A 13,765-nucleotide genomic window follows, 5' to 3' on the forward strand; every position below is an offset into this window, starting at 1 on the left:
AAATATCGCCATTTACAGTATCATTACCGGACCGGATATTTTTTTATTTAAATTTTCAACGAAATAAAGTGATTTGGGAGTTCTGTGAGTTGGTAATGCTACTGAAAAAAAATACACAGGACACTCGACACTTGTACTGTAAATATGGGTTCATGCAATACAGTGAGACCTCAACTTACAAACACCTTAACTTACAAGCTTTTCGTCTTACAAACGTCAAATTTCTGAAAATGAAACCTTATAATAAGCACTACTTTCATAATACACACCCACCACGGCTGGCGGAGTGATCTTCGGCGGAAGGACATGACCGAACAGCAGAGGTTAAGTTACGAACAGTCCTTATGGAAGGTGACTCTCCTTCCATAAGCCATCAACGACCATCAAAAAGGTCAATAAAACATTATTTTACAGCACACTTTATTTCTTTAATTACAGTCCTCATGTAATGTGCCTCTCTTTCCAAACAGCAATTCCCTTCGACGCCATTCCATCAAGCCATCAACGACCATCAAAAAGGTCAATAAAACATTATTTTACAGCACACTTTATTTCTTTAATTACAGTCCTCATGTAATGTGCCTCTCTTTCCAAACAGCAATTCCCTTCGACGCCATTCCATCAAGCCATAAATGACCATCACAAATGTAACTAAAGTGACTTTATGATACAATGCAGTGTATTTCTTTCATTACAATACAATAGCACATTTATTATACATAGAATAAGGTATGTTGTGTGTAGTTTTAAGGCTTATTTAGTTGAAAAGTATATTTTATGGAAACCCGGGAACAGATTATTCCCATTTTAATGGCTTCCTATGGAATTTTTTTTTTGAGATGCACACTTTTCGCCTTACACACTCTGTCTGGGAACCAATTAAGTTCGTATACCAGTGTTTGAAATAACGTCTGCCCAGAGGCCCGGGGTGTACAACTTTTACGTCGGGCGTACAACTTTCAAAATGTCTCGGCCCAGGTGGCTGACAACTTCTTCAAGAAAAATCAAACGTTTGTTTTATTCAATAAAGCAAATGCTACAAGCAAAGCACTACAAGCCACATGGACTCCACTTTCTAAGCATGTTTCGCTTATTATCCAAGATGCTTCATCAGGGAACTAAAGAAAATAGATGGTTTGAAAAGGGAGTAAAAGAAGCCATTTTCATGAAACAGCAAAATCCTTCAATAGTGGGGTGAGGTACAATTTGGATCGTTCGTACAAAAGACTTCTTAGGAAACATAGGCTTAGTTATGCTGATGAGGTGATACCAGAGCAAATGGTGCAATCGGGCCAGTTGTAGACCTCATACTCAGGCAGGACAATAGAAGTAATCAGTCAGGACCATAGAAGTAATCATTGGAGCCGCAGGGAGTAGTCCTCTGCTCCCCCCAACCTCAGAGCAGGGGGGGGAAGTATTTTGCCGAAACTACCGGCAAAAGACTTTAGTTCGCTGACGAAGCCTCTTGGATAAGAATTGAAACGTCCGACACCTTCAAAGAAGTACAGATGACAGCTGAAGAAACCTTTTCATCGATGGACCACTCCTGTACGACTGACAGCTTACACAGACGTGTGTTCTACATACTTGGCCAAAAAAGATGATTATGCTTATGATTCTGATTGACTTACGACAGCCTCGCTCATCGGAGTGATCCGTGCAGTCAAAGACTCCGTCACAGCGGTAAAAGGAGTTGATGCACTGTTGACCGCGGGAACACTTGAACTCGTTCAAAGTGCAGTTGTAGGCTGCAAAATAGAGTTGAGCGCTCAGTAGAAGTCATTTGAAGTGATTTTACAAATTATGGACGCAACTTGTCCGGAAGTGTCGGTTGTCCTTTATGGATGAATTAGAATGCCATTCTGTAGACTTGAATATACAGTAAAGTCTCGTTATATCGATATGGGATATATCGATAGTCCCGGTTATATCGATACTATTTCTATGCACGCACGGAGAAAATTACATGCAAACAGGGTCGGATATATCGATAGTCCCGGTTATATCGATATTTTTTCGGACTCCCTTGAATATCGATATAACGAGACTTTACTGTATGTTACAGTGATACCTCGGCTTACAAACGCTTTAGCTCACGGACTTTTCGCCTAATGAACAAGAATATAAACTAGTTTTCGGCGGACGAACCAAACCACACAGCGCCACGGTGGCTGGCGGACTAGTTTTCGTCACCCCCCCCCCCCTTTCTTTGAGTGCGGACGAGGTTTGTTATCGAGTGTAGTACCTTTGCTATTATGGGACCGAAAAAGACCGCATCACAGGCTAGTGCTAAGCCAAAGAAGACACAAAAGAAAATTACGGTCGAGCAGAAGAAGATCATCAAGAAACACGAACGAGGTGTGCGTTTGTGTGACTTAGCGTCCCAGTACCAGGATGCTAAGTCGACCATTGCTATGTGTGGCTAAGGGTGTGTGTGTCTGTGTTGTCTAAGCAATGGTCTCAGGCAATCGAAGAGGTTGAAAAACTTCTGTTGATTTGGATTAACAAAAAGCATCTAGCAGGGGACTGTGTGAGTGAGGGTATTATCGCCGAGAAATCACGGCAAATTCACTCGGATATCATCAAGAAGCAACTACATCATCGACCATCACAAAGGTAAATAAAACAACTTTATTATACAGTACAGTTTATTTCTTTAATTACAATACAATAGCACATTTATTATACATAAAATAAGGTATATTTTGTGTAGTTTTAAGGCTTATTTAATAGAAAATTATGTTTTATGGGCACCTGGAAACATATTATACTCATTATGATGGTTTCTTATGGAGAATTAATGTTTGAAGACACACTTTTCACCTTATACACACTTTCTGGGAACCAATTAAGTTTGTGAGCTGCGGTATCACTGTATTGCCATTTTCTGTAAACACTGTTACTTCTAAGAATTAAAGAATCACAACTACTCACTGCATCCTTGCTCATCTGCCCAATCCACGCAATCCCGATCACCATCACAGACATAACTCGGGGCGATGCAGCGATGGTCCGGACACTGAAACTGGTCTGGATTGCATGTGTTACTCTGATCTGTGGAGGAATATTTACCTAAAGGTAAAACTGAGACCAAAGTGACCCATCTATCTTCGGAAATGAAAACATGAACTACAAAACCGTTGCATGAAAGTTTGAAGGTGTTTTAATAATAATAATAATAATAATAATAATACATTTCATTTAGAAGCGTCTTTCAAAACTCTCACTTTACAGTCACAGGATACGTTTTTTTTTTCGTATGTGAGCAGCGACGCCCACACGCGCCAGCGTTCACTCAACCCGGAAGTAACTCAAATAGACAGAAAGCTAGCTATTTAGCTAATAGATAGCCATCGAGCCAGCTATATAGCCAGATGGCTAAAAGATAGCTAGCTAGATAGCTAATAGATAGCCAGTAGATAGCGTCTAGCCAGCTAGATAGCTAGATAGCTAATAGACAGCTAATAGATAACCAGCCAGCCAACTGGATAGCTAGATAGCTTGCCAGCCAGATAGACAGCCAATAGATAGCTGATAGATAGATAGCTAGGCAGCTTGATAGCTAATAGATAGCTAATAGATATCTAGCCAGCCAGCCAGATAGCTAGATAACTAATAGATAGCCAGCTGGATAGCTAGCCAGCTAGCTAGTCAGCTAATAGATAGCTAATAGAGAGCCAGCTAGATAGCTAGATAGCCAATAGATAGCCAGCTAGAAAGCCAGCCAGACAGCTAATAGATACATTTTTGCATTTGTAAAAGTCGCGGCTTGGAATTGAAGCGGATTGTTAGTTGTCTTTTTGACTTCAAGATGGTGCCGTGAGAGTGGCTGCCTTTACAGCAGCTCCTGTACTTTGTTTTTTATACTTCTTCCTTTCCTTTCATCACTTTGCTGCCGTGAAATGTAAATTTCACCACTGCGAGACTAATAAAGGCTAATCCAAGCTAATTTGTAACTCACAGCAGTCTGCTTCATCTGAACCGTCACCGCAGTCGTTGTCGGTGTCACAGCGCCAGGTGAGCGGGATGCAGCGGAGGTTGGTGCATAGAAACTGATTGGTCGGGCAGGTTCCGGGCATATGTGTCGGGCAGTTGGATTCGTCGCTGTCATCCAGGCAGTCGTTGTGGCCATCGCAACGCCACCCGGCTGGTACGCATCGATGATTGGCGCAGGTGAATGCAGAAGGGGAGCAAGTGGTGTCTGGAAAGACATTTTTTTTTAGCAGGAACTAAAAATGAATCATCTTGCAAAACAGAGAAGGAAGTCCAAGATGGCGCCGTCAGCAAGTGCTCTCGAGGTTTCTCCACCGCAAGACGAATAAAGGCGAATCCAACCCAATTCAATCCAAAGGGAAATATTATTATTATTTATGTTATGAATCCATTTAAGCTCTCTATTAGCTTTCCAGCTGGCTGGCTATCTGCCTAACTATATATTGGCTTTCTGGCTAGCTATTTGGATAGATATCGAATAGCTATCTAATGGCTATCTAATAGCTATCGACTGGCTGTCCAACTGGCTGGCTGGCTATCTATTAGCTGTCTATTAGCTATCTAGCTGGCTAGATAGCTATATATTGGCTATCGATTAGCTATCTAGCAAGTTACCTTTTAGCTATATAGCTGGCTATCTATTAGCTCTCTATCTATCTAACAGCTATCTGTTAACTTATCTATTAGCTAGCTAGCTAGTTTTCTGTCTATTTGAGTTACTTCCGGTTTGAGTGAAGGCTGGCGCGTGTTGCTGCCGCTGCTCACTCACAGAAAAACTTATCCTGTGACTGTAAAGTGACCTTGAGAGTTTTGAAAGGCGCTTAGAAATGAAATGTATTATTATTTTTGTAATTAATCTGTTTAAGCTATCTATTAGCTGTCTAACTGCCTGGCTGTCTATCTGGCTAGCTATCTGGCTAGCTATCTATTGACTATCTGGCTAGCTATTCGGACAGCTATATAATGGCTATCTAGTGGCTATCTACTAGCTGTCTATATGGCTGGCTAGCTATATAGCTAGCTATCTATTTGCTCTGTTAGCTATCTATTAGCTAGTTATTATTATTATTATTATTATTATTATTATTATTATTATTACAGTAAAGTCTCGTTATATCGATATTGGTTATATCGATAGTACTGCTTATTACGATACTATTTCTATGAACGCAATGAGAAAATTTACATGCCGCAGGATCGGATATATCGATAGTCCGGTTAGTCGATATTTTTTCCGACTCCCGAGAATATCGATATAACGAGACTTTACTGTATTATTATTACCATTATTATTATTATTATTATTATTATTATTATTATTACAGTAAAGTCTCGTTATATCGATATTCAAGGGAGTCCGAAAAAATATCGATATAACCGGGACTATCGATATATCCGACCCTGTTTGCATGTAATTTTCTCCGTGCGTGCATAGAAATAGTATCGATATAACCGGGACTATCGATATATCCGATATCGATATAACGAGACTTTACTGTATTATTATTATTACTGTTGATGCCACAATTGGCCTCATCGCTGTTGTCATGGCAGTCGTCAACACCGTCGCATCGGTAGTTGTTTGGGACGCATTTTCCGTTGCCACAGGAGAAGGAGTTGGCGCCACATTGGAGTGTCGGGGGCTCCCTGGAAGCGTCCTCCACGCAAGTTTGCTGGTTGGGGGATAGCTTCATGCCATACGGACACCCACAAACCCGATGAGAGTCCGGGGCTGGAAAACAAAAGTGGCTGCAGTCCCCGTTGGGATTTGTCGGCCGGTTGCACGGGTTGGAACCTGCGATGAGTGGAGGTAAGCCAGATTGGTGAAAAGGAGGTGCAACGCCAATGAAGTGTGAAGATATACACTAACCAATTTGAGAGTTGGAGTTGAAGGATTTGACGTGCATGATATGGCTGATCCCTCTTCGAATAACCACCATCTCGCCACCGTCCGTCTTGCGAACGCGGACAATTCCGCCAAGGCGCCAATCGGTGAAATATGCATAACCTTGAAATGAGGAATAGACCATTTCTCACTTGATTCATCTACAATATTTATACAATGATACCTTGGCTTACGAACTTAATTGGTTCCCAGACAGAGTGTATAAGGCGAAAAGTGTGTATTCCAAAAATTTATTTCCCACAGGAAACCATTAAAATGAGAATAATCCGTTCCCAGGTCCCCATAAAACGTAATTTTCTACTTTCTAATTTTCTAAGCCTTAAAACGACGCAAAACATACCTTATTTTATGTACAATAAATTTGCTGTGGTATTGTAATTAAAAAAATAAACATTACGGTATAATAAAGTCATTTTATTTACCTTTGTGATGGTCGTTGATGGCTTGATGGAATGGAGTGGCCGGTTTGCATCAGCATTAAACACTAGATGAGGAACGTAATATTCTTTCTTTCTAATTTTATTTCACCATCTTGAGGAATGATCCCTTGTGTAGGTGCTTTCTCTGCGATAATTTTACCTAGTTCCTCATCAATTGTGTTCTGTTTAGCTGGGTCGATAGCTTTTTGCATCAAGTGTACAGATGACATGTGCGGGTTGTTTGTGGAGCCTGATTGATGGGATATTTTGACCTTGCAGTCTACACTCAGCCTTTGAACTATCAAAGTTGGAACTCTCTCACTGTATATATATATATATATATATATATAATTAACAATTCTGTCCACTTGTGGCAGCTGTGGCCGAAACTATTTCACATGATGCTCTTTGCATGCATATCAAGACGAATTACCTTCAAATATAGTGAGTCCAAAAGGATGGGACATCTGAGTAATGCGGTCCAAAGCAAGCCTGTGATGTCCATCAAAATTGCTGTGCTCGATTTTGTCAAAGAAGGCGTCCACCCAATACAAACGCATAGCGCTGTGTGGAGAAGAAATATTAGGCATGATAGCAAAATAAATTCAGCTTTACGCAATTATTCTACGTGGCTCACCTCCAGTCAATAGCGAGGCCATTGGGCCAGCCTAAAGTGGTGTTTACAATAGAAATGGCATGTGACCCATCGCACCAAGCTCTCATAATCTTTGCTGGCCGGTACCAATCAGTCCAAAAAATGTATCTGTAAAAAGCAACACAAATAAGTAGAATGGATATACTGTACAGTGATACCTTAGCTTACGAACTTAATTGGTTTCCAGACAGAGTGTGTAAGGCGAAAAGTGTGTCTCCCAGAAAATAATTTCCCATAGGAAACCATTAAAATCAGAATAATCCGTTCCCAGGTCCCCATAAAACATAATTTTCTAATTTTCTAAGCCTTAAAACTACACAAACGATACCTTATAATACTGGGCTAATAGCTGCCCGTATAAATTATTATAATTCCCGTATAAAATTGTCATACACCATAGATTATTTGAAATGCTAACAAGCGGAAATGCAGACAGTTTATTGCGCGTGCGCACGTTATGCTTTTATGAATCCAAACGTACGCAGCGATAAAAAAATATAGCAATACAATTGAGGATTATTATACTCATCAATTCGTAATAGGTTCCCAGAGTGTGTAAGGCAAAAAGTGTGTATCCCAAAAAACAATTTCCCATAGGAAACCATTAAATGAGAATAATCCATTCCCAGGTCCCCATAAAACATAATTTTCTACTTTCTAATTTTCTAAGCCTTAAAACTATCTACAAAATGAAGCACATGCACGTCATTTCACACACAAATCGGCGCTGACCTTTTCACAAAGTGCCCTAAAATAAATCCATAGAGAAAATTGTTCTTTGGCATAAGCTGTTATTTCCAATAGTCTCAAAGCCATAAGGCCTCTGCATCCACATGAAGAGATTAGCGTAGCATGAAGGGCGGTATTGTAGTGGTAATACTTTGGGGTTTGTTTACACTCTATTATAATAAAACATAAAAATTGGAATAGTATTGTATCATGTTCATTTCTATGTTGTTGCTCACAGGGTCAAATATCTTATTACAGTGATACCTCGGTTTACAAACCCCTTGGCTTACGAACTTTTCGGTTTTACGAATGTTAAATTCATGAACAATTTATCTTGTCATACGAACTTTTTTCGTACACGGACCTGCCTCAATGAGTGATGTGTCGTTCGCGAACGAGCCCGTTCTTCTCACAACAAAATGGCCGCCGACTGTTTTTATCCTCTATTCGCCGCCCACAGTCTTCGGTTAAAGCCACATGATTGGTCAAGAACGCAGCAGTGTGGGGAGGTGGTTTAAACATTACAGGCAGATGACAGTGAGAGCGTTTCAACTTTGATAGTTCAGAAGCATAGTGTAGACTGCAAGGTTAAAATTCCCATCAATCAGGCTCCACAAACAACCCGCACAAGCCATCTGTACACTTGATGCAAAAAGCTATCAACCCAGCTAAATAGAACACAATTGATGAGGAACTAGATAAAATGATCGCAGGGAAAGCACCTACAAGATGGTGAAAGAAGGCTACGTTCCTCATCAAGTGTTTAATGCTGAAGAAACCGGCCACTCCATTCCATCAAGCCATCAACGACCATCACAAAGGTAAATAAAATGACTTTATTATACAGTAGTTTATTTCTTTAATTATAATACCATATCGCATTTATTATACATAAAATAAGGTATATTTTGTGTAGTTTTAAGGCTTAAAAAAATTAGAAAATTATGTTTTATGGGGACCTGGGAACGGATTATTCTCATTTTAATGGTTTCCTATGGGAAATTATTTTTTGGGATACACACTTTTCGCCTTACACACTCTGTCTGGGAACCAATTAAGTTCATAAGACAATGTATCACTGTATGCTTTGAGACCTCGTAAATTCATTTACCCAACAAGAGGCTGGACCACAATGGCCCTCGGGTTGTTCAGGTTCTGTATGATAGCCCGCCTGGATTTATCTACCACCTTCATGACAGATATGCTCCTATATCGTGGGTCGGTCCAGTAGAGATTTTTAGAAATCCAATCGTAAGCCAGGTCCTCGACGCTGTCCACTCTGTTGGCCGCCAGCACCTCCCTGCCTGTGCAGATCAAAGCAGTTAGATGATTTCTTTAACGCCGAGAAACTGAGCCACGTTTGAAGAAACACGCTGTCAGGTTGCATTTTCTTCAAGTGCACCGGAAGAGAAAAACCAGAGCTGTTCCAAAAACAACAGGTCTAATCGGAGCACTGGAGCTTCTGTTTTATTTATTTTTTGGGGGGGTGAACTGGTGAATTTGCATATTTCTATAACAACAGTAAAGCAGTGACATGCTATGCAATTTGCCGTTGTGTCCTGATTTTTTTGTTTTTTATATGCTAGTTAGTCTATATATGTACAGTGATACCTCGGTTTACGAACTTTTCGGTTTACGAACGTTAAATTTATGAAAATTTTACCTTGGCATACGAACTATTTTTCGGGATACACACGGAGCACCACAATGAGTGAAGTGTCGTTCACGAATGAGCCCGTTCTCCTAACAAGAAAATAGCTGCCGACTGTTTTTGTCCTCTATTCCCCGCCCCCAGTCTTCGTTTAAAGCCACATGAGTGGTCAAGAACACAGCAGTGAGGGGGGATTAAAACATTAAAGAGACAAGCAGACGACAGGGAGACAGTGAGAAAATGGGTAGAAAACTTGAAATTTGGACTTGTTTTAACTTTGATAGTTCAAAGGCAGAGTGTAGACTGCAAGGTTAAAATATTCCATCAATCAGGATAGTTCAAAGGCAGAGTGTAGACTGCAAGGTTAAAATATCCCTTCAATCAGACTGCACAAATAACCCGCACAAGCCATCTGTACACTTGATGCAAAAAGCTATCAACCCAGCTAAACAGAACACAATTGATGAGGAACTAGGTAAAATTATCGCAGAGAAAGCACCTACAAGGGATCATTCCTCAAGATGGTGAAAGAAGAAGGTTACGTTCCTCATCAAGTGTTTAATGCCGATGAAACCGGCCACTCCATTCCATCAAGCCATCAACGACCATCGCAAAGGTAAATAAAAACGACTTTATTATACAGTACAGTTTATTTCTTTAATTATAATACAACATCACATTTATTATACATAAAATAAGGTATATTTCGTGTAGTTTTAAGGCTTAGAAAATTAGAAAGTAGAAAATTATGTTTTATGGGGACCTGGGAATGGATTATTCTCATTTTAATAGTTTCCTATGGGAAATTAATTTTTGGGATACACACTTTACACCTTACACACTCTGTCTGGGAACCAATTAAGTTTGTGAGCCAAGGTATCACTGTATGTAGTTTAGTTTATTTGTATTTGTTAGTTTAGTATATATATGTATGTAGTTTAGTTTATAACCTTGAACTATCTTATTTAAGTCTAATATCATATTTCACTCTTGTATCTCGTAGCTGATAGGTTCCTGGTGGTGGTGCACAACTATTATGACCCATAAATTGAAATCGGCTATGATCATTCACACAGCTGCGCAACCCTCCCTCTCCCAGATCCTCCCGGCTTGTTCTCATCTACAAAATCACCAACATCGGGTTTAACCAATACGTCAGTCACGTGACCACCCCTCAACTCTCTTTGTAGTCACGCATCAAATGCTCACCGGTCCCATCCACTTTCTGTTTGTAGATCATATCTTTGGCCGTATCCGAGAAGAAGATAGCATCATCCTCTGCACTGAAATCCACTCCGACAAAGTAGGACGGTAATCCAGTGATGGGAAGGATGATGTCTTCCTGAGAAGAGAGGTTGAACGGTATCCCTCGCACGGCCAGCTGACTGGTGAAAAGCAGAAACTGCCTCACGGCTAAAGAGATAAAAATCGAAAAGCATGCAATTTTAGAGGATTATTGCGGTAAATGTAGGTTATACACAACATTAGAAGGACATGTTTTTTTTATTTACCCAGACATCTCTTGCCATCGGTGTTTAAGTCGTAGCCTATGCGACACTTGCATCGGTAGCCTAACCCTCCGTTGTCGCTCCTGTGACTCAAAACGCAGATCTGATCACAACCGCCTCTGTTTATGCCGCAAGGATTCACCACTGAAGACAAACCCCCCCCCCCAAAAAAAACGGACTTTAGAAGATTTAAATGAGTGAAAAATACGTGCAGTGAGCATCAAAGTCAAAGTCAAAGTCAGCTTTATTGTCAAATATGCTAATATGCATGACATACAGCACAGATGGAATTATTGTCCTCTCGGACCCAGCGTGCACTTATAATGACTTTAACAAAACATAATAAACACGAAAATGCTAATTTGCATTCTATGGTTTCACCGTTTGGCTGTTTAAGGCGATGGATCACTGCCACTCCGTGTGGAGTCTGGGATGTAGCGTAGATCACCTCCGGGTTGGTATCTGCGAATTTGTTGGCTTTCATGACCGCCATTTTTGTCCAGTCGGTGAAATACACATAGTGCTCAAATAAGCTGATCCCAAATGGGTGCGGTACCACAGCACCTCCATGGGAAACTGTTTTCCTGTTCAAAGTAGAAATGATATTTATTCATCAGAAGGTGATAAAGAAAGGTGTGCTGATGATTTTTTTCTTTAAGAATTTCACATTACAGTGATAACTCAGCTTACGAATGCTTTAGCTTACGAACTTTTCGCCTTACGAATATTAAATTCGCGAGAATATAATCTTGGCATACAAACTAGTTTTCGGGAAACACACAGAGCAGCTAGCAGGAGACAGTGCGAGTAAGGGTATTATCGCCGAGAAAGTACGGCAACTTCACTCGGATGTCATCAAGAGGCAACTACATCAACGACCATCACAAAGGTAAATAAAATGACTTTATTATACTGTAAAGTGTATTTCTTCAATTACAATACAATATCACATTTATTATACATAAAATAAGGTATATGTTGTGTAGTTTTAAGGCTCAGAAAAGTAGAAAATTATGTTTTATGGGGACCTGGGAATGGATTATTCTCATTTTAATGATTTCCTATGGGAAATTAATGTTTGGAATAAGCACTCTTCGCCTTACACACACTTTCTGGGAACCAATTAAGTTCGTAAGGTGAGGTATCACTGTACTTGATAACTAAAACCTGCAGAGTAATTTTATTAAATAATCATCGGAAGTCCTAAATTTAATATATGGTCATTTATCAACTACTTGGTCCATTATGTGTTGAATACGATTCAAAATGATGGTAAATAGCGAGAGGTAGCGACCATCTTTGATGTGACACTTTGGCTGTCTCGGCTAGCTTGAGATGGCAGCCATTGAAAAATGAACACGTTTCCTGCTTAAACAGGCAAGATTAGAAAAGTACAGTATTTTTTTATGATAAATCCAATAGAATTAAATGAAATAAAAATAGTGATGATATGTGCGTTGAAATTTCAAAGAAAACACGCACACACAATCGTCATATTTACCTATGAAGACCATCATAGGTTGCCGTTTCAATATAATCGTAGCGACTGTCAACCCAATAAATGCGCTTGGCCTCGATATCTAGTGTGATACCAGCTGGCCAGCCAAGTTTACTTCTGATGATCCCATAACGGTTGCTTCCATCCATGTAGGCTCGTTCAAGACCAGGTTGTCCATTAAGGGCCTCCCAATCTGAGAAGAACAAATAGCTGTGGAGGAAGGAGGGGGTGGGGTAGTTATTTAGACTTCAATAGCCCAAAAAAACGAAGATGAAAGCATTTACAGTGATACCTTGGCTTACGAACTTAATTGGTTCCCAGACAGAGTGAGTAAGGTGAAACGTGTGCATCCCAAAAATTAATTTCCCATAGGAAACCATTAAAATGTGAATAATCCGTTCCCAGGTCCCCATAAAACATAATTTTCTACTTTTCTAAGCCTTAAAACTACACAACATATACCTTATTTTATGTGTAATAAAAGTGATATGGTATTATAATTAAAGAAATAAACAGTATTGTATAATAAAGTCATTTTATTTATCTTTGTGATGGTCGTTGATGGTGTGATGGAATGGAACATTCTCCTTTGTTTCTAATTTTACATTGTTCCTCATCAATTGTGTTCTGTTTAGCTGGGTTGATAGCTTTTTGCATCAAGTGTACAGATGGCTTGTGGATTGGTTTGTGGAGCCTGATTGATGGGATATTTTAACCTTGCAGTCTACACTCTGCCTTTGAACTATCAAAGTTGAAACGAGTCCAAATTTCACTGTTTTCTATCCATTTTGTCAATCTCACTCTGTCGTCTGCCTGGCTCTTTAATGCTTAAATCACCTCCCCTCACTGCTGCGTTCTTGACCAATCACGTGACTTTAATCGAATACGGGGGGAGGACAAAAAGAATGTCGGTAGCCATTTTCTTTTATGGAGAATGGCTTCACTCTCTCTGTCTGTAACCCTCAGCCCCTCATTGCTGCGTTCTTGACCAATCACGTGGCTTTACCAGACGACTGGAGGACCAAAACAAGCCGGCTGCCATTTTCTTGTTATGAGAACCGGCTCCTTCGCGAACGACATCACTCATTGTGGTAGCTCCGTGCGTATCCCGAAAAATAGTAAAATTTTCATGAATTTAACGTTCGTAAACCGACAAGTTCGTAAACCAAGGGGTTCGTGAACTGAGGTATCAGTGTATTAAAATAAATGTAATGTTATCTGATTTCCAGGTTGCTGGTTGCATATCTAAATTAATTGAAATGGAAGTCTCAGAGGCACTTTTTGGCGATATTGACTCCATTTAAAATGAGCAATACATTAGTAGCCACCTGGCTCTCCCTCCCTTCAATTGGATTACAATCAGGGTCATCACTTACATTACATCGCCCTAATCCACCGTAGGCAAT

General features: G+C 40.0%; 1 protein-coding gene across 2 annotated transcripts in view; it reads right to left on the reverse strand.

Moving 5' to 3' along the window:
- Positions 1–13,765, reverse strand: part of lrp2a (low density lipoprotein receptor-related protein 2a) — a 93,483-nt gene that overhangs the window by 63,334 nt on the left and 16,384 nt on the right. For both annotated transcript variants that reach the window (XM_089002405.1, XM_089002404.1), the window contains exons 13-24: positions 12,363–12,569; positions 11,243–11,445; positions 10,865–11,005; positions 10,563–10,766; positions 8,814–9,006; positions 6,956–7,081; positions 6,752–6,882; positions 5,864–6,001; positions 5,507–5,788; positions 3,962–4,201; positions 2,935–3,054; positions 1,632–1,748 (exon numbers count right to left, since the gene is read on the reverse strand). In XM_089002405.1, the coding sequence (XP_088858531.1) occupies positions 1,632–1,748; positions 2,935–3,054; positions 3,962–4,201; positions 5,507–5,788; positions 5,864–6,001; positions 6,752–6,882; positions 6,956–7,081; positions 8,814–9,006; positions 10,563–10,766; positions 10,865–11,005; positions 11,243–11,445; positions 12,363–12,569 (2,102 nt within the window). The remainder of the gene's footprint in view (positions 1–1,631; positions 1,749–2,934; positions 3,055–3,961; positions 4,202–5,506; positions 5,789–5,863; positions 6,002–6,751; positions 6,883–6,955; positions 7,082–8,813; positions 9,007–10,562; positions 10,767–10,864; positions 11,006–11,242; positions 11,446–12,362; positions 12,570–13,765) is intronic.

Source organism: Hippocampus bargibanti, linkage group LG08 (assembly GCF_051943395.1).
Source record: "Hippocampus bargibanti isolate YZ-2025 linkage group LG08, ASM5194339v1, whole genome shotgun sequence".
Lineage (NCBI taxonomy): Eukaryota > Metazoa > Chordata > Actinopteri > Syngnathiformes > Syngnathidae > Hippocampus > Hippocampus bargibanti.